The sequence below is a fragment of the Heterocephalus glaber genome, unplaced genomic scaffold, assembly GCF_053883595.1.
Source record: "Heterocephalus glaber isolate CG9 unplaced genomic scaffold, H.glaber_assembly_v1.0 deba00001504, whole genome shotgun sequence".
In the NCBI taxonomy this organism is placed as follows: domain Eukaryota; kingdom Metazoa; phylum Chordata; class Mammalia; order Rodentia; family Bathyergidae; genus Heterocephalus; species Heterocephalus glaber.
The window spans coordinates 47,725,411-47,751,383 of NW_028258324.1; the positions used below are offsets into that span (position 1 = coordinate 47,725,411).

The window sequence follows — 25,973 nt, forward strand, 5'->3', positions numbered from 1 at the left end:
AGCAGTGGACTAAGCCTCCAACTTTCCCTATAGGTTCTATTGTATACAATCCCCAGGCTGACAGGAATTACATACAGGACACAGCGCTTACACCAAACCAGTTCCAATTAATGCATCCATGAAGCATTTCCTGAAAGAACTTGTTTTAGGCAATGTATCAGTGTAGTAATTTGAATGTTATATTGTTAATAAGCAGAAATGTAATTTGTAGAGCCCTGTGCCAAGTACTTTAGAGCCATTATCTCATTTAATGCTGAGATAACCCTAGAGGATAGTGGGGGATAGCCTTTTTATTCCCATTTATACACGTGAAAGTTGAGGGTTGGAAAGGCTGCCGATCATGTGCATTATTACAAAATTTATTTATTAAAACCTTTCTCTATTTCGTGAAGGCCCAAAGTCCATGTGCTTTACCAGTTAGTAAAAGTTAGCATGATTTCTACTAAAAATATGCAGAACAAATCTCCTTCTACATTCAGGCTATTGTACACTCTGCTTCTAGGAACTTACATGAGATGGTATGTAGATATCATAAGAGTTTCCTGAATCAACATCAATTACATGGAAACCAGTGTGTGAGCCGAAAATAACCTTTAACCTCTGACCTTCTTCTACAGTGAGGTCAACTAGTAGAGGCTTGTGCTGAAGATCTGCAAAAGACTATAAAAATCACCCCATTAGTATCCACCATCTTCTTGAGGAAGTTAATTTCTGCTTTTTTATTCAGTTGAAAAGCCAGGAAGTTTCAGTCCCAGTTTTAAATCTATTTATCTTCTGGTTCTAAGAGGAGGAGTCCAGCACGCATCAGTGTCCTTTTCTTCATTTCTGGTCCTTCAGGGCAGAGAAGGTGGTTTACAGCTAGTCAATTTAAGTGTCATATACTGAACACTTGATGCCTGGGTCCTGCTGCTATTTCCTGTTTATTTCTGGTCTTTGCCCTCTGGAGAAGATCCAGTGACCTCTCTGGCCTCTCTCCCATGTGGTTCATCTGTGGTGGCTGCCTTTCAGAGACACCCTGGGGTTGGAAGCCATGACCCACTCTGTGCTGAGCCTTTTCAGGATTAATGAGTATGTTCTGGTAACAATTTCCTTCAGTGACTGAATGGGTGTCAGGAGTGGCACTCTTTCTAAAGTCAATGTTGAAATCTGAGGTTGGTTTGGATAGTAAGAGAAGATATCAGGGATGAAAGACAAGAAGACCCAAGGCTTGAAGTGGACACTAAGGTTTTACTAGAAAAGGAGCAAATAAGAGTTCTAGCCAAGTTTAATCAAAGTTCTATGTGCTTAAATTCAGGGCTCAAGCCCAAACTAGCTGTCAAATGTTCCTCTGGTATGATTTAATAACACCTTTTTTGGACTTTGAAACCTAGGGGGGGATTTGAGTAAACCAAAATTGCCTGGGTCATGAGACCACTCTCACCTATCACACCTTTCCCCCATCTTTTGCTAGTCTCAATCTCACAGCACAGGAAGGTTTTGTTTCCCATCCTTGTGGTATGGGAAGGCTGGATCTCCCGACAGCTCCAGTCTTTCCCATTCAAGTTCTTGCCTTTGTTCTTTCTTCTTTCTAGATTGGGGCTTCTCTGCTGAACAGAATGTTTTGCAGCCTCTCATGGGCTTTGGCTAGTAACTTGATGACAGTAACTTCTGAATCAGAATGGGAATGGCAGCTTGATTGAAAAGCTTTTACTGAGAGAGATTTTGGCAGAACAGCAGCACCACATTAATTTTTGGGAGCCATCCCTTAAGTGTTATTAAGAGCCTAATGCATTGCAAAAATTTCTTTCCATAAATGCAGGATCATGGAGGGGAGCCCATTTCTACTGATAAATCAGTTTTCTTGAGCACATCACAAATGAGCCACTTGCACTAAGGAAAAAGAAGTGGGGTGATTCAGCCCCAAAGAAGGCTAACATCATGTTCCTAAAGCAGCTTCTGCTCTCACATGTGGCAAATGTGGCAGGAAAGAATAAATAGAGCCAAAGAGAGATGGCATTCATAAAGGTGAAGTGAGGGCCAATGAACTATACAAAAAGAGAGATACAGAAAATAGAGGATAAATTGACTCTGACTGTGGAAAGGCTTTGTGGCTCAGAACTCATCAAGGTGCCTGCAAATACTGGTCCTTTGGGCTCTTGGGTCAGCTTTCATGAGCTGGGATTGATGGAACTAGCATATCCCTATCTCACTTCTGTTGATTCGCATGAATGATCATTCCAACTATGTCAAGTACAGATTCAGACAATGCAAAAAAACAAAAAATGAAAAGGCAATCAAAATGGAAGAATGTAGAGAAACTAGGTCATTTCTATAACCAAGCATAGTCAATATTCATTTAAGAGAAGAGTTCATAGTGACAGGAATATATGGGCATCAGTTGAGTCCTAGAGATTTTATTCAGAAAGGTTCATAATAATTAGAAGAGTGGCAGACCCAGTTTAGCTTTGAAATTCAGTGCTGCCATTTTGTGTCATTTTGTGTCACATATCAGACAGTACTCTAGGTAGCTTTACAACAAATATTATTACATAAATGACACAACTGGTGTTTTTCCTGGTAACCATTCTAGATTGAATGTGTCTTGAAGATGGTGATTCATAGACTCCAAATAAAGTAGGGCAAATTTTAATTTGACCAATTTTATAGTATTTTTCTTAATTTTTTACTTTTGAAATAATAAACCCATCAATATTTATACTTTTCAAATAGGTTTACTGCTGATATATTTAGTAAAATTGGTATTGATTTATATGGAAAACAGACCACTGGTGGAAACTGAAAATAAAAAAAACAAGCAAGCATATGCCTACTTACCTTAAATGCCATGAACTTATGGTACGGTTTAGGAGCCCAAGCATATATCTCCACAGCGTTCTTCAAGGCAATCACCAAGAATTTGATCCTTTCATATTTAACTGTAATATAAATGTTACAGATTTTAAAAGTCATTGATTTATTCAATGTTTTTGTATTAATGAATTTATAAACCATAAGATATAAGTATGTACCTCTAGAGATACACCCATAGTTAAGTGTCATGCTCCTGGTGTGGAGTTTTGTTCTGTTTTTTTTATAGATACAGAGTTAACTTCTGTACTTGGCTGGCAGAGTACTTGGGGTCTTTAGCTTTATATTGGAAGCATCCTCTTCATCTAAAGATGTAATTGCCTTTAACCACTAAGTTTAGACATGAATATTCATTGTAATAAAAATCTGCATAATTTCCTGTATGCTATTTTGCCTGGCTTTTATGTGCACCCAAAGGTTTTTTGGGGTTTTTTGTATTAAATTCTTTTATTGGTACATTGTAGGTATACAACACAATTACATTTCTCATTGGGAATTGTATCTTTACATAATGCATCTTGGTTCTTATTATTTCCCCATTCCTAGCCCTCCCTTCCCTATTTACAAAGACTTTATTTCCATTTCTCATTATTTTTCCTTTCCCTTCTTTCCTTTCCCCTGCCCCTCCCAATACCCCTACCCCTTTGGACCTTTTATTCCTATTTTACATTATCGATTATTCATTCTAATCATTGGTACATTTTAGGTAGACAATATAATGACATTCATCATTGGAAATTTGCACCTTTACATAGTCTCTCTTGGTTCTTATTTTTCACCCTTGCCCAGCCCTCCCTTCAACCCCTCCATTCCTCCCTATTTACAAAGATTTTGTTCCTATTTTTCCATTTTCTCATATTAATCCTATTCCCTTCTATCCTTTCCCCTAGCCCTCCCACTTCCTTCCCCTTTGCCCCTTTTCTTCCTATTTCACATTACCTATTATACATTTAGTCCTTATTTACACTTTCAGTTTCTCACACCAGAGAAACTATTCAGTATTTACACGTGTGTCCTATTTATTTCACTTAAGAGTATCACCTCAATGTGCATCCACTTAGCTATAAATGTCTCTAATTTCTCATTTTTATGGCTGAGTAGTACTCCATTTTATAAAAAACCCCACATTTTCTTTATCCAGTCTCCAGTTGATGGGCATTTGGGCTGTTTCCAAGTTTTAGCTATTATAAACTGCACTGCTATGAACATGGGCACACATATATCACTGTGGTATGATTGTTTTAATTCTTTGGGGAAGATCCCCAGCAGGGGAATAGCGGCGTCAAATGGGACTTCCAGTCCTAGTTCTTTGAGGTATCTCCATACTGATTTCCACAGTGGTTGCACCAGTCTACACTCCCACCAGCAGTGGAGCAGGGTTCCTCTTTCCCCATAGCCCCGCCAGCATTTGTTATTGGTTGATTTCATGATAGCAGCCATTCTTTCTGGAGTGAGGTGGAATCTCAGCGTTGTTTTCATTTGCATCTCTCAAATGACCAGTGATGTTGAGCATTTTTTCATGTATTTACTTGCTATTTCTACTTCTTTGTCTGAGAAATGTCTGTTCATTTCACATGCCCATTTTTGGATTGGGTCTTTAAATTTGGGAGGTCTGATCTTTTTAAGTTCTTTATAGATTCGAGATAGTAGACTTTTGTCAGAGGAAGAGCAGGTGAAGATTTTTTCTGACATTGTGGGTTGTCTCTTCACACTGCTGGTGGTTTCTCTTGCTGTGTGCACCCAAATGTTAAGTAGCTGAGACATGGTATGAGAAGATGTTGGAAAAATTTAGCAAATGGTAGAGACATAAAGGGAAATATTTGTTGATTATTAAAATTTGAATATAATTATTAAATGAAATAATTGTTTATGTTTGTAATTAAAGATGGAACATTAGGAGCTCTGGGTTCTGCCAGTGGCCTATTTTTGAGGGTTTTACATACTTTGACAATTCCTTTTATTCTTTAGGAAAATGGAATACTGTACTAAACATCTAAATTTCATGGATAGAGACTTGGTGAAATGACTGAGCACCTACTTCATTTTTGCCTTACAAAAAGTAGTGTTCAAAAAATGGTTATTGAACAAATGAATGGAAAAATAGATTTTAATGTCAAATCCCTAAATTATTATTTTCCATGTGTGTCTGATACCAGAATGACAAACATTTATAGTGATGACCTTGAGAGGTTATAGAATCCTTTGAATGCATTCTAGATTTCTCACTACTGAATGTGGATTCCAAGTTTTAAAGAATCTGTAATCTATAAATAATACACATGCCAATCATTTTTCTTCATATAATATCCATACAAACAGAATATTCTGTGTCCTAAAGAAATTGGGGAGGAAAAGTTTTAATATACTCATATAACATTAAATTTCTAGTTTTCTCCATGATTTTTCATGATACAAATAAAAGACTATTCTTTGGTAGCCTTGCCTACCTAAGGAAAAGATTCATAATTATAGCTTAAATAGCCTTGAAAATAAAAACTTATTTAATTACACAAAGGTTATGAAAAATAAAGAAATATTTTAAACGACTCATGGATATACCATTTGCTCTTTGGTTTTATCCTCTCACTTTATATTTTTGAATTTACTGGAATAATCATGTGCTAAAAGAAGACTGTATTTTTCTTGGCTGGAATCTCATTAGGAAAGCAAGTGGAGAATGGAAGTGGTTCTTGTGACTGAGGCAAAAATGTTCCTGAACATTAAGCTGGCCTCAATCATTAGAAAGATAATTATCAATTATTATTCTTTGGTGGAATTTGTTTTGCATGTGTGGATGTGTCAGCCTGGTAATGTCAGAGCAACGATTAGAAGGAAGGGCCAGAAATGTAAGAAGGGTCAATGGAATATTTGTAGGTTGAACAGGACTTCTGTAGCAAGAAATCACATTCTGAAATTTTATTTTTTCCTGCTATAAATGTGACTGCCCTGTATTCATACAATATTTATGTATATAAAATTTAGTCACTAGAAACATTTGGGCTAACAAATGCCGAGTAATAAAGGTAAAATTATTAAAGGAAATTATGAAAATTTTATTCAACAAATATTTAGAAGTAGCTTTAAAACTGTTTCCATAATAGCACTTAAATTGTATTCCTTTATGCCAGGGATTTAGCTCAGTGGCATGGTGCCTGCCTCACAAAGCACAAGGTCCTGAGTTTGATCCCTGGTACTGGGAAAAAAAGAAATGCATTGCTTTTCTCTGGAAGGAGTGCCTGCTCTAAAATACAGAAACCTACTCTCTCCAAAAGAAGACCAAATATGCATATGAATCAGAATTCTACCTGGTGTGGGAATGATGAGATGCACGATTGATACTTTGCCAAATAATCTGATAAAAGACAAGACAAAGATATCTTATTAGAAAGGTACCAAATAATCCTGTTTCCCAAACAAAAACGCATAACGGAGCAGCTAAGAATGGACCTCACCAGCTTGGTATGGAAAAATACTCCCCCATGTGGTCTTGTGTGTGAATGATAACTGTGTTCTTTGAAAGTGCATCCCTTCCATTAACCAGTCCTATTCAGCTTGTTTCTCTGTGCCTGGTGCTGTGCTAGGTGCTGGGTAGCAACTCAGATCCATTTGTGGCAATATATATTTATAGACAACAATGTTTATTTTCTTCAAAAGCTGCTTTAAATGCATAGTGATAAGCCCATTGTGTTGAAAGCATAAAGGGATTTAAAAAATAAAACTCAAATGAAGTGTAATTAATAAACAGTGAGGGAGGGGGCATATCCTTTTAGGCACTAGAACCTTCAGCTGTCCAGCACCACGCTTCCTGGTGTCAAGGTATCTGGGAGAGTCATTTAGAATGAAATTAGAGGAAAGGGATGTGGGGATTCAGCTTTATACCAGCCTCCTCTCTCTAGCTGGCAAGGATGACACACCCAGTTTCCTTCCAGCAAAGGCCAGGACGGGTAAACTCTTCTCTAACGTGTTCCTGTTTCCATACTCTGTCTTTAATACACCTGATTGGGTTTTGGCCTCTGTCATGTAGCACCCATGAATGGACTAACTCTACTGGTTACAATTTCAAAACTGCACCAGGAAAACCATACCACGGACAACTCTGAAGCCAAGGTGTTTAAAGCTCTCTGCTACTCCTTTATTGGCATTCCTCATATTAAATTATGGCTCTTATCCACTACATACTTTGCAAACTTCCACACATTTTCTTACTTTTATCAGCTTTGAATCAAACAAGTTTTACAAGTCGAACAGTTCTACAAGGCTTAAGAAAAATGTCCCGGATGTGACACCGTGTGGCCAGGGGAGCGGGTGCACTGTCCTGCACGTTTTCCCTTGATCCTGCAAAAGTGCGGGGCTCAGACCCCCTCTTCCTTGGGTAGTGAGCTGGAGCCCGAATAGATTTTCATACAAAAGTATCATGTGGGGCTTGGGGAGGTGTAAAACTCGCCTAATTGCTTTCCTTAAGAAAACCTACCCCCGCAGCTTTGGAAGACTTCTGGTGATGTTTAAATCAGGATCTTAGAAGCGATCTAAGGAGGTACATATGCAACCAGTGTCTTCCTTCACATGACAAAGGCAGCTTTGTGGCAACCAAGATGAACTATGTAGAATTCACAGGAAAGTTATGAACCCTGAGTGTGGGATCTGTGTGAGAAGGACATGCCTGAGAAAATCTTTACGTATGCAGTGGGAAGAGCCAGGTGGAGAAAAGAAGGAGGAAAGTCTCATGAGAAGAAACAACTCACAGAGTCTAGAGGCAGACAACATGGATAAATGATAAAAGGAGTGGAGAAGAGGCTGTAGTGTCCAAAGCCTTCAGGAAGGAAGGGAATGATTGAAAAGTGAAGAGGAAGCTGAATTGCATTTTTGCATTCATGGGCAAGATGGCTTGGATCATGATCATTTACGTCGGGTTATTTATAGGTGAACTTCGGGCTTTTGCAAGTGACAGTATATGGAGACCCTGACCAGACTGCAGTTCCCATGAAAGAGTGGACTCATATATTGTACCTGGCCAGTAACTGTTGTGGAATGAATGAAGAAACAAGGTGTAATGTGCAGTACTGCACTCTTCACACAATCATGTCCTTGTCTGCCTCTTTAGGGAAGGCTAAGTTGTCCTGTTACACGAAGGAACATAAAGGTTGTACCTCTGGAGGTTCTTCATGAGTTTTTGTGGTCAGTGATAGATAAATACACTTTGATAGCATTCGATTCTTACGGACACGGTCAGTTTTACATAACATAATCTATGGAGATCTGTCTGCTCTGCATCAAGGAACCGTCAAGGGTCACTACAGAGAGCTGGACTTAGGTTGCTTTTATTACCATGAGAATTTCTATTACTAGTATAAAGCATTGGGTAATAATACCTCATTATTAATTGTCTAAAACAAAAAATGAGGTGATTCATTCTTTCACTCAAAGCAATTTCTATTACACAATTACTCGGTTACTTAGTTTCAAAACTTTGTTATCTCTTTATACCATAATTAACATAGAAAACATGCTACATTTCTGCTTCCTAATCATTGCTTACCCAAGCAGGCACAATCTTTTACAATCTTATTTTGTGCCACCATATTTACTTTATAAGTGAGAAGCATTACATTTTCATTTTTATTGACAGCATCTTATTATAGTAGCTGAATAAAACAATATTGATGTAGGTCAAAGAATTAGAATCTCAGCAAACACTGATATTGAAACATGTACATGTTTTTGTAAAATTTAATGACAACAGCACTAAAGATTAAAATAGTAGTTTACAGTAGGAAAATGAATATATCTAGAAAACATAATGTTCAGTGAAATAGATCAGATACACAAGCTTAAATACTGTATACTTTCTCTCATTTGAGTTATCCATAGTAAAAATAGAGAGCAAAAAAAAAATTGATAAACGGAAACAGGGAGACAGAACTTTTGCAAATGGGAAGGGGACCAAAAAAAAGAGAAGGGGAATAGGAAGGAGACATAACATGATTTAAACTGCATCAGGTACATGTACCAACTACCCACAATGAATGTAATCATTTAATGTTGAAACCATGAACTAATATGATGATGATGACGATGACGATGATGATGATGATGATGGGGAAAGGGGATCTAGAGATGGAGGAGGGAGGTGGATGAAGACAGAAGGTGAACAAAGAGAATCAAGATATGTTAAGTACATGTACCTACTTCCTAAGATGAATGCAAGCATCATGCACTTGCAGACATGTACAAATAAAATAAATGAAAAATAGAATTAAAAGATAAAAAAAAGAAAAATGTCCCTGCCTTAGGCCTGATTACTGCCCTCTAGAAACAGACATTTGCAACCCTTTTAATTACTTCAACAAATTCTTTCCAGATTTCTAAAAAAAATGCTTATTTTGTTATTTCTTTCTTTTCTTTCAATTGTAGACACTATCTACTGACCTCATAGTATGGAAAAGATTTAGTTTATTATGTTATTTCCTTTCCTCTCTAGCTTTCTTTCATGTACATAAACTATATCCTCTCACATACCCCAAATATAGTTATATTTTCAATTTTTGGCTAGACAAATATGAAATGTTCATATTATTACTTTTCACAGCTGAGACACTGAAACCATGATTCCATTTCCTTTCTGGTTTTTCTTAAAATGTTCAGCTTTCTTATTTCCTATGCATCTATCTTTAAGTACACCTAGACTTCCTGTTAGGAAACACCCTTAACATGGTCAATAGTGAGTGGTAAGTCATCTATTCGTATCATTTTATCTTTCTTGAGGCATCTCTTCTGGAACCTGCATTGTCCTATTCTTCTAGGACTGATTTCTCCTTAGATTGGTGGCAGAATTGTTACCCTAGATTCCCTTCACCATCATTCTTGGTATTTTCTTCATCTTTTTCCTAGATTACCAGGTTTAGTTCCTCATTTTGGGAAGACATATCCTCCAGTAGCTTCCTGAGAGATTTATGAAGTTGTTCTTTTTGAAAGACTCCACATGGCCTGAAAATATCTTCACCTTGCACTTAAAATTGATTAACAGTTTGGTGGTATGACAGCTTGCTGCGAGCTGAGCCTAAAAATGGCCTTTCACCTTATCCCTACTCCCTTTCTCCTCCATAGACTAGACAGTCAAACAAGACACAGTCTGTTTCACTAAGATTGTAGACCCTGGATGGCACAGCCCCAGGAGACAGTTACATTATGTATCCTTCGTCCTTGTTTCCTTCCTGCGCATGCCCTTATTATGAGACAATCACATTGCCTTTAGCCTAGACCACGTAGGCCATGTAGCACAAGTTATCCCGCCTTCTTTCTTGTTTGTATTACACTATAAATAAAGAGTTCACTGGACTCCAGGTGCCATTAGCTCATCAGGCTATGGTTCCACCTGGTCCCAGCTTTCAAGCGTAATCTTGGTATGTATCTTTCTTTCTTGTTATTCAATTTTCTTCATCTCCCACTGGTCTCCTTGGCTTCGGACCCTATGCTGTGCGGGTTGTGGCAACAGTTAATTTTATATGTTAACATTACTGGGCCACAGGAGCCCATATATTTGGTCAAAAATTATTCTGGGAATATCTGTGGAGGTATATCTGGGTGAGAGCAACATTTGAATCAGTAGACTGGGTAAAGTCTATTGCCCTCTCCAATGTGGATCGACATCACCCACAGTCTGATCAACTGATAGAACAAAAAGGCGAGTCCTCCTATTTGTATGATCTGGGACATCAGTTCTTTTTGGGCTTTGTGGTCAGGTTCAATTACAAGGCCTTCTTGGGTCTTTAGCCTGCTTCTGGACTGGAACTGCCTTATCAGTTCTGGTTCTTGGGCCTTTGAACTTGGACTAGTTACACCATTGACTCTCTTGTGTTTCCAGCTTGCTGACGGCAGATCTTAGGACTTCTCAAGCTCTATAAACATGTAAGCCTATTCCCTATCTCTCCTCTCCCTACCTTCCACGTCCTCATATATGTATATACATGCACATAATATCCTGTTGATTGTTTCTCTGGAAAACCCTAACACTGATGGGTTAGAAATACTTGTTAGAGAGATGTAATTTTGCTTGTAGAATTTTGAAGGACTTACTCCATTTTCTAAGCTGATTCTCTTTCTGAGAAGTCTCAAGCCACTCAAATTCTTGGTCTGTTATGTGTAAACTGTTTATTAATTTACTTACAGTCTGGGAGCTTTAAGGACCTTGTCATTTTCTGGGGCCTCAGTTCCTGGATCTTTCTGGGTTCTGTAAGGTGACTGGAATATTTTGATAATTTTCCTTACTGTAGATTTAGAATTCAGCATTTCCTAGTCTGCTAGGTCTGTCTCCAGCCACTCAGCTATTCTTGTTTAATTTTACTGATATTCTTGTTTTCTGGCTTCTCTTTTCTTGATCTCTCTCTCTCTCTCTCTCTCTCTTTTTTTGGTACTGGGGATTGAACTCGGGTCCTTGTGCTTTTGAGACAGGTGGCGGAACAACTGAGCTAAATCCCTGGCCCTTTCTTGATCTCTTTGACCTGGTAGGTTTATGGCATTTTTATTCCTTTATTGTCATTTTAGTGGATCCTTGGGAGGAAGTACATATAAATGTTCAAACTGCAGCCTAGAACTTTATTCTGAATGTATTTTTTGAACTTTATCAATCTAATTCTTTGGGAATAATTCAAGTATACTTAAGTTTCCAGCAATATCTTAAACTGGCCACAAAGGCACCACCAATATCTGATAGGAAAAAAACAAAATGAAACTTACTTGAATAATTTGGACTCTGTTAAACACATGAAACTTGCAATCCTTTCTCTTGAGACTTACCAACTTTGTAATGAATACAGCCCTCCAAGTCCCCAACAGTGATCCAGCCTTGTTTCTTTTCCACTTCTGGGTCATTGTGTAGTATTCTGTTTCTTAACCAGGACAGATAGTAAACTCTTAGCTTATTCTTCTTTCCTGTTGAAATAATACAGCTTTAGTTTCAAGCCCTCCTGATGGCTATTCTCTTTCCTTCCTTATTTCCATTTTATTTTATATAGTATTTTTATTTACAACTGTGTGTATGTAAAGGCATAATCATTAACTAGTACCACCGACACTTTATTATTAAAATGCTGTCTTTGACAGGACTTGTGATTAAAACAGCTCCAAATGTTCCAAACAAATGACAAAATTATAGTACATCCTTACTGTCAATTGTTTTTATAGAGCCAATTCTGCAACAGAGTGGATGATCAGAGTTCCAGAACATTCTAGATTTAATTCCATGAAGAGGTGTTGACAACTGAGGGTTTAGCATACTCATGTGTGCCTTTTTCTTTCTTCTCTAACTGATGTGTGTGATAATGGACAACTGTTAGTATGGTAGTAGTTTTATTTAACTAATCCCCCAAAATGGGAATTTTAAAAGAAGACAGAAAAACAAGTTCAATGAAGTCAAATTTGGGTTCACAAATAAGACTGGGCAAATTTATACACTGAGATCACTGAAAGAAATATCAAACAAAAACAGGAAAGGAAAGCTGTGGGCTTGAAAAAACGTAAAAGTTCCCTTTGATAAACTGATCTGGAGTAAAGAATTCATGAGATAATAATAAAACATTAGATAGTATGGATGAGTATACAAGGAGCAAAATTTAATTAGATTATCTGAGTACATCATTAAATTAGCTGAGTACTAGAGAAGAAAGTGGCTTTTGGGTGCTCTTCTTAAGTAATAAGAAATTTAGGTCTGTGTATTTTATTTCTTGGCTATTTATTTCTTTTTCCTTGGCTTCAAGGATGTTTTATGTATTACAGATATGATATATGCCAGAAGAAGAGAATTCATTAGAGCACTGCACAATGGATATGACAGAAGAGAGCATTCAGAATTTAAATTAAGGCAATCATGGTGTAGTTACTATTCACGTTTGTAGTGGATGCTGACAATAAGTGTTGCTCCTGATAGCTAGGATGGCAGGAGAACCAGTGCTGCCCTGTTTCAAATTCAATGGTTAGGTTGAATGTTGACCTTCTGGGGAAATTTGATTCAGTTCTCATCTAATTTGGTAAAACAATTCAAGGTACCACTGTACTACTATGGATCCAAGGGTGATTCAAAAATCTTTTGCTCCTATTTTCATTTTCTCTTTCTGCATATGTGTCTCACGATAAGAGGAAAACGTTAAACTCCTAAAAGTGAGGATGTGTCACTAACAACATCATAAAGACTGTGGATTTTCTGGTAGCATGTCCACTTTTGGTAGGTGACTGGCAGATGTGTGGTTTTAATTTTGATTTGGTAGTGTAGCAATCCAGAAAGTAATTAGCCAGAACAAAGGACTAGACAGAATTAAACTCAAATTATAATACAAGAAGAATTTACTTGGTTATCTCTTATTTGGGGAGGATAAAACTAAGCATTCAGTGGAAAGGTAAAATCAAGAGGAAATTATAGTCTCAAGTAAAGAAAATTTCTCAGAAGTACAGCCAAAGAGTTAAATTCTCTTCAAGGTTCAACCTAGAAGTTCCATCTTGTCTCTTCCTGTAATAAAGACTCAGTGTGAAGCCATATTGAGGAACTTGGTTACCTAATGGGAAGTCCTCAGAAGTTATAGATGCTGTTGATGCCTGAGCCCTGCCTCTAGAGATTCTGGCCCTCATCTGAGTTGCAGCCTGGATCATCCCTTCTCCCCAGGTGTTTCTAAAGTGTAACAGGACAGTTGATTCCATATGATGGAGTGGGAAGGGAAGAAGGTCATTTGTCCAACTCCTTCAAACACCATCAGAAAGAAAAAATTTTCAATGAACATGTATTCTTCCACGTTGTTTTCTAAATTTGTTGGTAATAGGATCTTACCATTTTAATCCACCCATTAAAAAAATCTCTCTTTGGGAAAAATAATGCTGCAGAGTGTAGTCGTAATGATTCTCCCACTTCATTCTCTTTGCAGATTTCATCACTCAGTGGTGCAGCTATACTTCCCAAAACATCGTACTATTAGCAGAAGTTGTTGTGAGAAGAAAGACCAGAGACATTTCTTCTGACTTTCCTTCTGAAAAGCCTACCTTTTGATATTCTCCATCTCAGATTATATGGCAAAAGCTGAAGTATAGATGTATTAAAAAGATGCTTGCAAGTCCTGGCAGTGATAAAGCCTATCTATCTATATCTTTATCTATATATCTCTTTCTTCCTTTTTCAGTACACTTCTGCCTCATTCATATTTAATGCAGAGGTGAATCTCCCTTTTGAATGTCAGAATCTCCACTTTTACAATAGGTGGATGATCTTACCCTAGTGATGTTGCTCTAATTTATTGTGTTGCTCATTGGCTAAGAAAGGCAAAGCTTGCAATTTCTTCACAAATGAGGTGATCATCTTTCCTACCTGTGCAGACCTGGAGAACTACTAGGTCATCCTAGTAACATACCTGATATTGTTACAAGAACATTTAGTCCCTCTAGCACGTCCATCTGCTGAAATCGCCTTCTATTGATCAAATTATAGACTTTGCCTTGCCCACTTCGGTCCAAAAGCATCAGGCCATTTTCAGTTCCCACCAGAAGGTTTACACCTGCAAAATTAAGAAGCACCCTAAGATTGACTTTTTATGGACTTTAACATGCTGCATTTGGGAGCCCTGTAAAACCTAAGAAATTCTTCTTTATAAATATAAACAATGGGCAGGTAGGTACTACAGTAAGGAGTATAGAAGTTGAAGCTCTGATTTGGTAATTAAATCACTGTCCCTTAGGTAATGGAATTACAGTTTTCTTTTATAAAGTGATAGCAGCATTCATTACATCTGGCCATTTGTCACCTAGCACAAGAGAAACCTTAGGCACAGCTGTGAAGGCAACATAATTTGCCTTTATTCCTTTCCTATAGCAAGCAAAACCTGTTTCTTGACTCTTCTTATACATCCTACTTCTTTCCTTCCCTAAGGGCCACCCCCACATTTATTCATGCAATGATTTCTCAGGGACTTAACCTGTTCACCTTCAATATTTGAGAGATCCATTTCCATATTCTATTGGGGAAAAAAGTTCTTTTTCCTTTTGACACCAAAATTTTACTATCTTATATCTCATACACTCAATGTTTTACTCTGTTAGAGAAATGATAGACTAGTGTAAGAGAAAGCACTAATAGATTGAGAGTCACAGAAATACTGACTTTAAGTGACTTCTGAGGTTCTAGTACTGCCCACCTGCCACACAGTAATTCTTAATTATATAAGCTCTGGCAGGTAAATGGTCTTGTCTGGTTAGTAATAATCCAAAAAAATTCATATTTAAGAAGATAATTATCCACTCACTGAGACATATACAACACAAGAGATTCACTGGGCAATGGACTATATTCATGAACATGCAACTCTTGAACCTCTCATATTTCTGAAAATGTGAATGTCTACTCTTTCATCAATACTAAATGTAGCTGTCTCAGTCTCATCTATCTGTCTCATTTCCAGAGGACAGAGCCATCACACCTCTCAAGAAATGCTCTTCAGGGTTCATACTCTTCCCCACTAACATCTCAAATTCTTTTAGCCCTTTAAAATTATAATACTCGAATCCAGGGCTAGTATTTTAGATAGGTACAGATGGGCCACTTCTCCATCTGCCCATGACGTTTACAGTAACACAGACCAGGACTTTGATGGAATCTTGTCACATTTATACTGAGTTTGAGCTCAGTTAATATCTAAAGGTTGAAATTTTAGAAGGAAAGGCTCATAATTTTTGGTTTTTTTAGTTTTATCTGGCAGCGTGGCATAGAGAATTCACTAAAATGGACTGGGATAGTTTTTAACTATGACATGAAAGTAATGCCACTATTCCCCTTGCAAGACATTGTATGGATCACAGAGAAAGAACGTGGGGACACATCACAGAGTGGTGGATACATAGTGAGTATTAAGTGGTGACAGGTTTGTAGATATTACCCTTGCTAGTATAGAATCAGCTCATCCTACATATAAAACTGCTTTTGGTCTTTTGAGGTCATGATAGTCCTAAGCTAGGTCCCTAACACCTATGAATCACCTAGTGTTTTCTGATGGTAAGATCCACAGGATTGTAATGTTTCAGGGTCAGTTCATTAACAAATGGAGAAAAAGTACAAACATACCCCACAGAGCTGCACAAAGTATTTCTGAGTTGAATCGTTTCTTGTATTTTCTGATTTCTGGTGTGTCGCTATGAGGCCGAATGTTGGTTGGGTTTACGTTTACCACAGAAATCTTTCTTGCTTCATTGAGTTTGGCCTGTTCTTGCCTAAGAAGTTCACTAGTAAACAGAGCTTTGAGAAAAAGAATCAGAGAAGTCAATGGCATCTTGAAAGATAACCAATGGAGATTTGGAGAAGGGAATAAAAACACTATGATTGCTCCTTCTTTGGTGTATATAAAAGGTACAGAAACTCTGAAACTATACTTATTTTGTACCTTTTTTTAGTAGGATAAAGTGTAAGTCACTCATAGAAGCAGTATTTTATTCATTAGTTAAACAAACTTAGAGACACCACTTAAATGGTTTAGAAAATTAATATTAATCTTTAACAATCCACACCTCTTATAAATATATGCAAGGAAAACTAACTTTTTGAAATTCCACATTATCAATTGACAAGTTGACCTAACTAGCTTTAATGAGTAGTGAACTGCAAAAGTCCAGAAAGCAAGACTGTCCTCTGAATTAGCCACACTTCTGTGGTAGGAAGCACACACATAAACAACACAACTCACACGCACTTATTAAGTGTCTATTGCGTGCATAGCATTGTACCCAGAAGCTGTTTTTGTGAAATATGTGGTAAATTCAGAGACTGCTGAGGAACAGCTTTTCCTAGGGTCCCTGGATACCTCTGGGTTCCTATCAGAAGCAAAATAGGAAAAATAGGAAAGGTGGGCAGGGGGAGACCAAAGAAATTTGTTTTAGGAATCCTACATAAAAATTCTTCCTTTTAAGACAGGGCCCAGGCATTTAACGGCTTAACTAGTGAGCTAGTGATAACTTTCCTTATCAGGTCGCCCCCCAAAAAAGGAAATCCAGCTGTTTCTAAGACACTGGGGCCTTTTAGATTACCTGCAGCTGATGATTCTTCATCCTCCTCATCTTCATCAGTGGGAGATGTCTGGTATACTCTGGGGTCCACAAATGGAGTGAAGGAGGCTTTGGTGCTGCTTCCCATGCCATACTAATAAGAAGATTAAGAAGAGCAGATAAAATAAATACTGCAGGAACGAACAATGCAAATAGTACTTTGCTTGGGCTTTACAATGATTGCAGACTCCTTGATCTATTCGGCTGTTCACATTCAAACCCCCTAGTTCACAGGATGTGCCTCTCTCCAATTTCTCCTGGTATTGGTTACCCACTAACCACTGTGCATTTGTTGGGCTTTACCAATGACCAGAGCTGCAACAAGAAAATTACATTTGGAGTGACATAGGGTACCTTAATATGCATAGAGACACTGTGATAAATGACCTTATTTCTATCTTTATAAGTAAAAGCAAGCTCACATTAATCAAATGATCTTAAGAAAATGGAACACAATTGGGAATCTACTTAGTCAGCATGGCTACACAAAAGAATTTCATCATGGACACAGTAAACCCAAGAGGTTCCCTCTTGGAGGGGTGGTATTCGGCTCCTTCCACTCTGTCCTGGTGATGCATGTGGATTGGTGTTGGTGTCAAAACCTTCCAAATCTTTAATTTAGGGATGATTTCATTTAGGAATTGATTTTTCCTTTCCATGATGATTTCTTTAAAAGGATGTATATATAGTATTTACATACTGTATTTCAGAACTTCATGAAGATAGTAGGTTTGAGGTTAATGTATGTTAAGGGCTTACTTAACAATTCAGTCTCAAGGTCTTGGATAGCACCTTGAAGTCATGAAGTCAGAAGTAGACTAAGGAACAATAAACTCAGTATCAGGGCTTCATGTCATAATATTTGAATTCCATATTTGAATTTTGCCAAAGAGCTACAATAACTATCTTCTCATCTTGTCAATCATTTTCATTTCTTCTATTAAATTTATCTTTTGATAAATTTGGGGGGAATAAATGTTATTAAGTAAAAGTTTTTAGTTTTGTTTTTAGGTTTTTATTAAAAAATACCAACATCTCAAGATCCCTAATCATATAGGGAGAAAAAAACACAAAGATACAGTTGATTTAATTCAGGATTTCCCTTCTACCATTTGAAATGAAAACAATTTCATCCTTCTTAGCATAGGATTCCTATTCCTAAATAGGGAAAATTTCACACATACTCTCTCCTTTGATCCTTAGAAGTTTAAGAAAGGCAGACAGGAAGCAGTATTCCCATTTAGAGCTGGGGTAGCAACAGAATTTGAACCACGGTCCTCTTGGAGCTGACACAGGTGTTCAGGAAGAAAATGCTTGCCCAACTGCATGAAGCTACAGTAGGCAACTGTACTTTTCAGTATTCTTCTGTGTTTTTCCTTGAGGTATGCAAAACTCATCTGCTTTATAATGTGAGCATCCAAAGAGTGCCTCATAAAAATTCACTGTGTAGACAATGTCAAAAACACCAGTAAACATGTTTATAAACACATACAAGGCCTATTTGTGATGCAAAAGGCTGCTGATGAAACATGACCAGGCCCTGTGAACTCATCCAACTGGTGGATGCTATCTGAGAGCACCAACAGACGGTGTTCCTTCAGGATTTTTCTTGGAACTGTTTAAATATAAGAAAGGTAATATCTTATTTCTCCCTTCTCATCCAATTTGGAGTTTAGGAACTTGAACATCATAAGAAACCATTAATTTTCATTTTTTAATAAAAAATCATTTCAACTTCATTTTATAGTAATACCTAGGCTCACAAATGCTTCTGTTTGCAAGCAACTTGGTTCAAAACAAAAGTGTTCAGCAAAAATTTGCTTCCATTCACAAACTCTGCATCAGGTGACAAACACAGCCACAGCTACCTTCACCCAAATTGTAAAACAAATTAAGTCCATAAATTGAGGCACCACTGTATTGAACAAATTTAGTTTTACTAAATTACTGTAAATGCGAACCTCAATTGTGAGCCTTGAAAGCTCAATAGTTTGAACTTTCTGTCACTGGCTTGTGTCATAAAAGGTCCCAGTTCTGGGTGGTGACACAGAAAGCTCAGTCATAAACTAGCTGTGTTCACTGAGCCTCAGGATTGTCATCTGTGAAAATAGGTATCGGTCCAGATGTTATCTGAGAGGTTTTCACTGCTCTGCATCTATCAACTCTCTCTATTTGAGCATGGGCATACAAAGCTCTTTAGTGGAAATGAACCAAACACGATTAAGGGAGTTTGGCAAAAGCTCACTCTTGAAGACAGCAAAGTTTCAGAACCCCATGAAGGAGAACAGCACGGTCTTGGCCGTTGCCCAGCACCTACTTCAGTCCCGGAGTCCATCTCCTGGGGATGGGTGGAGACACGCCCCAGGCCCTCAGTTGGGGTTCCAGCTGGGGAATGGCTCTGCTGCACCAAGTCAGGGAGATTGATGTGGCCAGCGAAGCCATTGCTGTCACTGTGGCCGGATCGCTTCTTCTCTCCAGCTGTCTGAGGGGCACAACACATGGGACCATTAGAAAGCGAAGCAAAAAGTCACAGAGCAACATCACTCCTCACACAGAACAGGTGCAAGGGACTCCAAACTGACCCATGGGGTATGGGAAGATAACATTCAAATATCTGGTTTACCTAAGAAAAGAAAAAAGAAGCTTTGTTAATATTTAGTAGATGAATATTTATACACTTGCATGAAGGGCTGTTGGAATCATGTTTGGGGTGGAGGTCCCCAATATCTGGGTTGTTTCCATTGTTTCTTGGCTGTTGTGAATACTGCTGCTATTAACATAGAAGTGCAGATGTCTCAAGTGATTTCATTTCTTTTGTACATATACCTAGTACTAGAATTGCTATTTTTGAGCTTTTGAAGAACCTCCATGTGGTTTTTCATAATGGGTATACTAATTTACATTTCCACCAACAGTCTGCAAGTGTCCCCTTTTCTTTCCATCTTCAGTAGGATTTATCTGTACTCTTTTTTACTATAATCATGCATACTAGGGTGAGGTGATGTCTCATTGTGATTTTGATTTGCCTTTCCATGATTATTAGTGATGTTGAGCATCTTTTCATATACCTGTTGGCCATTTGTATGATAAATGTTTTTCTGGATCTATTGTTCATTTTAACTTCAGTTATTTTTTGGTATTGAGTTGAGTTCCTTATACAAAAGTTGATAAAAAATATGGTGTGTTAAATAAAAAATTATTATAGTAAAAGACACACTACTCCCTAATCCCCCTCACTTTGAACACACTTATCTCATCATTCTTGGCACTTTCTGAAGCAGTTCTGAAAGTTCTTTTTCTTTTTTTCAACCGAGGATTGAATTTGGGATTTTTTTTTTTTTAAACCAAGGATTGAATTTGTACTTCTGAAAGTCCTTTTTCTTGAATGTCTTTATGAAGTGTGATAAAAAGTACAGGGTACATGTACCAACTCCATACAATGAATGTAATCATTATATACTGCAAACAGGTACTAATAAGAAAACCAAAAAAATATAGTGAATGCTGCTGAGTGCCATCCGGTGGAAAGGCAGACTTGTAGAAGCATTACAGTGTGTCCTAATCCATCTTATTTACCAGTTTTGGTACCATATAACTGCTAGCTCTTCCTCAAATTAAAAATGACCAGGAAAGGTAACATTTTGATCAATTCAGGACATTGAGGCAGCAATGACAGGGCAACTAAAGACATTCATGAGAGGATTTCTAGAGCTGTTTCAGAAAATGGCAAGAGTGATGAGATAAATGTGTTAGAAATGAGGGAAATATTTTGAGAGGGTTTAATGGTAATGTGTCTTTCACTGTAATAATTTTTAAAAAATTTATTCACCATAATTATAAATCACACCTCATATATTCTGGATATCCATTCCTTGTCAGATACATGGTTTGCAGGTATTTTTTTCCCATTTTGTAGGTTGTCTTTTCGCTGCTGATTGTTCCCTTTGCTGTATACAGTCTTGCAATTTTTAAATTCAACATGCAGCTAGCTCACTGAGGGCTCTTAGAGCAGACCTGATGAAGTAGTTCTTTCCCTTTCTACCTTCTCTTTTCTCAGTCATTAATTCCCTGGCCTGGCTTCCTTCCAGAGCCTCTCTTGGCCTTACAGTATAGATCTGCACCTGCCACTGTCAGGGAATAAAGACAGGTACTTTCTGTTACTGTTGTGAGGGAAAACAGACTCCGAGGCCTCTGAAGGGGAAATTGATGTTATGAGGGGACTGAGAAATAAATGGAAAGCCCAGTGTCTTCTGTTCCTTGGCAACACTGATCCTGGACTTCAAACTGCCCCAGAGAGGGACCTCTTCTGGATTTATTTTGTCACAGTGCTCATCTAGATCTTGCACTAGTGTCTTTCCCCAGCGTTGAACATTTCATCTTCTAAATGACACTTAGGGAGTTCAATCTTAATTTATTTTATTGTCCTCAAATTTTTTGTGCACTGGGGAAATTTTTCTTTCCTGTAACTTCTGTTCAAATACCGAGAAGCTTTTCAGCATTTTGCACCAATTTCGCAAAGCATAAAGAACACCTTGTCACTTCAGAACTTTTCAGTCTCTCTTAAGTCAGTAGCCTTCTGCCTTAAGCCCAAACCTGATGCAGACACATTGATTAACAAAGAAAGATCGGAAGACGCTAACCAGGGGAAGTAGCCCAGACAGTGAGAAGCTTGAAGTAGCACTTCTGAATGTGCCCACTTCTGAGTCATCGTCCCTTTGTTCATTCAATCAGCACCATCATATTGAATACCTTCTTTGAGCCATGTACCAGGCATTCTACTGAGAACACAAATACAAGTGAGCAATAGCCCTGCCCTCTAGGATGTCATTAGCAGAACTCCAATGCTCTTTCTGGTTTTCATGCCTTCACCATCCCCATGTGAACCAGGACTAAGAGGCTCTGCATACCAACCTTTGTCAGCACTGTACTAAATGCTTTATGAACAGCATTCCACTGAATCCTTGTTATGGTTTAGATCTAAAATGTCCCCCAAAGACTTGTATTCAGAAATGAGGCATCTGGAAGGTGAGTGGGTCATGGGGTGCTGTTCAACCACTGGTAAGTTCAGTAGCTGAACGTGCAGTTAGGAGGTGGGGCCTGGTTGGAGGTGGGTCACTGAGGGCATGACCTGGGAGGGTTTATTCTTGTCCCTGCCTCCTCCCTTTTCTCTCTGCTTCCTGGCTGCCATGATATGAGCTGGTTTCTTCCACTAAGGCCTTCCATCATGGCCTTCCTTTTTTGGAACTGGGCAACCATGGACTATCCTTACAACACCACGGACTAGCCTCCATTATCCTCATGTTACAGATAGGAAAATCATAGTATAAGAAAGTCAATTAACTTGTCTCAAGTGACAAGACCTTAAGTGGCAAAATCAGGGATCAAACCTGGATTGCCCATCCAGATGCTCTGGGTTGCATTGTTACACTAGAGAGCTCTACTCCTGGCTATAGCTGATTAGACCTGCAGTGGACACCTAAGCCAAGTGGGGACAGATTTCTAATAAAATTTAACATCAGCCAGTATCTGAACAAGGATGCGGTGAATATCTTGCTATGAAGTGAGGAGAGGTCAGAGCACAATCATGGCGAGGTAAAGAAAGCTGGTCTGTGGGAGACAGAGCAGACGAGGAATGTGGAGGAAAGCAAAGGTGAGGGTGAGGAATGACAGACAGTGATGTATACATGAGAAGCGGCTTCTGTTCCTGTCACTTTGTAGTATCTAGCTCTAGTTCTACGGAGCGACCCAGTTCACTTTCTCCCTGTGGATTCCTTCCATGAAACACCTCTGAATCTTTACTCCTCTATTTCTGATACCTACCCACTTTTTATCCTTAAGTTGTGCTAAAGTGTGCTTTCTTATTATTTGTAACCAAAAGAGGCTTCATGATGACAAGCACTGTGGTCAAATGGTACATCGGAGCTGCTGTGGTATGTTTCCGAACTAGGGTAAAATATCATCCTGTGAAACTGTAGGACAGGGAAAAGTAGAGCTTCAGGGACAGTAACCTCAGGGACAGGTGTGTGTACAGGGGAAAGTCTATGCATCAGACAAGATCTTGGGTAGCAGAGTCAATAAGATCTTATAGGACCATCAGGGACACTCACATGAGAATGACTTGAGTCAGTTCTTTTTGAGATAGGGTCTTGCTATGTAGTTCAGGCTGATCTTGAACTTGTTATGCAGCCCAGGCTAGCCTCAAACTTACAGCAATCCTCCTGCCTCTGCCTCCCAAGTGCTGGTTTTACAGGCATGTACCACATGCCTGGATTTTGAGTGAGTTCTTGATGTTTACCTTGGAGAACTGAAATAACAGTACTCTATAAGCTAAATATTATTATAATGAGTTTTTGTTTTATTATTTTGTCAGGGATATGCTTTAGCCTGCATTTATCTTTTTAATATATAGGGGTGCCTCAGCTCACAAACTTAATTTGTTTTACGATTTTTGGGGAAGATGGCTCTCTTTATATTTGTGTGGGAAAGATGGCCATGGTCCTGTTTGTCACCCAATGCAGAGTTTGCAAACAGAAGCAAAATTCTGCTGAATGGTTTTGTTCGCAAATAGAATTATTTGCAAACAGAAGTATTCGTGAACCAAGTATTACTCTATGCACTTTTAATGGATTTTTAACTCAAAGGTTTATGTGATATTTAATTTTATGCGTCAACCCGAATGAGCCATTGGTGCCCAGATTAAACATTATTTCTGGGTGTACCTGTAAGAATGTTTCTGGGGATGAGATTAGTGTCTGCAATGGAGGGACTCAGTAAAGTAGATTATCATTCCCATGTTGGGTAGGCACCAACCAGTTTACTGAGGAGCCAAACTGAACAAAAAGTAGACGAAGAAAGAACTGCCTTCCCCAACTTTTTTGCCTCACTACTTGAGTTGGAACATCTCCTTCCATCTTTACCTCCCAGCTGGGACTAGACGACCAGCTTCCCCAGGTCTCCAGTTTGCAGATGGAACATCACTGGCCTCCATAATCTTTTAAGCCACTTCCCGTCTCTCTGCCTCTCTCTGTTCTCCCCTCTCACTGTCCCCCACCCACCCTTAGTCTCTCTCCATACACAAATATTCTGTTTCTCTGGAGAACCTTGCTTAATACAGTTTGTTATTTTAAAAATTCACAATTAGGAAAGGCAGAATTTTGAAACATGACGGTCCTTCAAAAGATCAAATCCATACAAGACACCGGTGAATGTGATTTTTCAAAGAGAATGATTGTGGTTATACAATCGGGGAGTGCTTTAAATAATATGAAGTCATTCTGATGTGGCTGGAAACAATGCTTACTTGGAGGTACTGACTCTATCATAAAGACTCAGGCAAATTTTAAACCACATTAGAAATTGGAGTTCTTTTATTTGGAGTTAAAGAGTAACTTAGTCCTGCATATTCTCCCCCATGTTTTCCCAAGTGGCAAGCTCTAGAGCTAGAAGAACTGTGAACTTCCATTGAAGTACCATTCATCATGTGGGAGATTTATGTTCCAGTACTACACAATGTCAACTTCAGCAGCCAAGTCCATTTCTCATTCCAGGCATATGTGAAAGGATTCTTCAAAGCCTACTTGAAAGATCTGAAAAGGCCATAAAACGAAATTCTAGCAAGTTGCTTTGTGAACTAGTCTTCTAGACATAGCCCCACTGTCAATTATTACTTCAAAGACCTTATTCATCTCCAAACTACAGTTCCTTCCTTTCTTACAAAAGTGAGATGCCCTCTGTCTTTTTTGCAGATCAAATCTGCCATCAGGGCTTCCCAACTGTCTCTGGGATAAAGAGGTGATTGATAGATGATACATGTTTATGTTTCAGAGGGAAGAGTGGGTTGTGACAAGAAGTAAAGGAGAATTCAATTTATGGGGAGTGAAATAAAATAAAGTAGGTAAAATTTACTGATCTACTCATTTAATATTATCAATCACCTTATAAGTCCTATGCTATTACTTATGACATTTCATGATAAAACAGGAGCAGGGAGAGGTCAGGTAACATTTGCCCCAGGCTAACTGCCCATTATTCCCTTTCTCAGTAAAGATTTACTCTCAAACTTGCATGGTGATGATGAAGTGAGAAAGAAGATAAATTTTAGTTTGTCAGGACCCTACTGGTCGGCACAGATGAGGGGTGGGGTGGGGGGGAGTTATTCTATGTTGGAAGGACAGATGAAAGGGCACATGTGCCTCTCACCCCAAAAAATGATGTTCCTGGAGTTAAAAAAACAATCAAAGTACTAAAATACATTTTAAAGTAGATCTTTGTGTTTCTTTATTCTTTTTAAATGTTAATTTAATGAGATAAGATGGTATCACCATTTCTTGGAACTACCGAGCATATTCCACATGAAATCCTCAAGGATAAAACCATGGGGTGAGGGAAGGCTAACAAAACCACCGATGCTATTCAGAGAAACTGTTCATTTCTGTTTTCCTGTTGTAGGAAACATCTGGGTTTGCCAGTTTTATATCCTCAGGCTCAAATTTTATATTCTGATTTGCATAGTTCTTACTGAGGAATTTGGACTAATATAATTAAGTCACACTGCAAAATCTTAGAAGGATACAGGAAAGAAGGCGTAGACAATTAAAATCACTCAACCATTTAGAAGTACAGGTTTTTCCCTCATTTCGAATGCTTAAAATCATGCTGTAAGCATTCTTTGTAAACGCTCTAATATAAAAACCACTTAAGAAAAGCACTTACTCTCCACAGTTGTTATATCAACTTACCTCTCTAATCATTAAGGTTCCTTCTCTTGAAATACTGCTGCTAAAAGTGTCTGCGTGAGAGGTCTCCAGCCCATGTGTTCCGATCATTCCCACATTGTACTGCTCATTGCTTCCTGGAGCTCCTGTTGGTCTGAGATGGGAAGAAACAATATTCATGGTAATGCATATTTAGCAAATACAATTTCCTGTCCATATTAATTATTTTTATTGTAGTGAAATATACATAACCCTAAATTTATCATTTTAACTATTTTAAGTGCATATTTCAGTGGCCTAGGTACATTCCATATTAATGTTAGTTCACTGATGCCTAAACTGGTGTTC

General features: G+C 38.2%; 1 protein-coding gene across 6 annotated transcripts in view; it reads right to left on the reverse strand.

The window, feature by feature from the left end:
- Positions 1–25,973, reverse strand: part of Tnik (TRAF2 and NCK interacting kinase) — a 397,016-nt gene that overhangs the window by 5,132 nt on the left and 365,911 nt on the right. For 5 of the 6 annotated variants that reach the window (XM_004834596.4, XM_013071572.3, XM_004834595.4 and 2 more), the window contains 8 exons: positions 25,650–25,779; positions 19,229–19,393; positions 16,894–17,005; positions 15,938–16,108; positions 14,235–14,378; positions 11,641–11,775; positions 2,815–2,915; positions 511–660 (listed from right to left, as the gene is read on the reverse strand). In XM_004834596.4, coding sequence (XP_004834653.1) covers positions 511–660; positions 2,815–2,915; positions 11,641–11,775; positions 14,235–14,378; positions 15,938–16,108; positions 16,894–17,005; positions 19,229–19,393; positions 25,650–25,779 — 1,108 coding nt within the window. Of the gene's footprint in view, positions 1–510; positions 661–2,814; positions 2,916–11,640; positions 11,776–14,234; positions 14,379–15,937; positions 16,109–16,593; positions 16,681–16,893; positions 17,006–19,228; positions 19,394–25,649; positions 25,780–25,973 lie in introns of all 6 variants that reach the window. The other variant, XM_087186975.1, reaches the window with a different exon arrangement.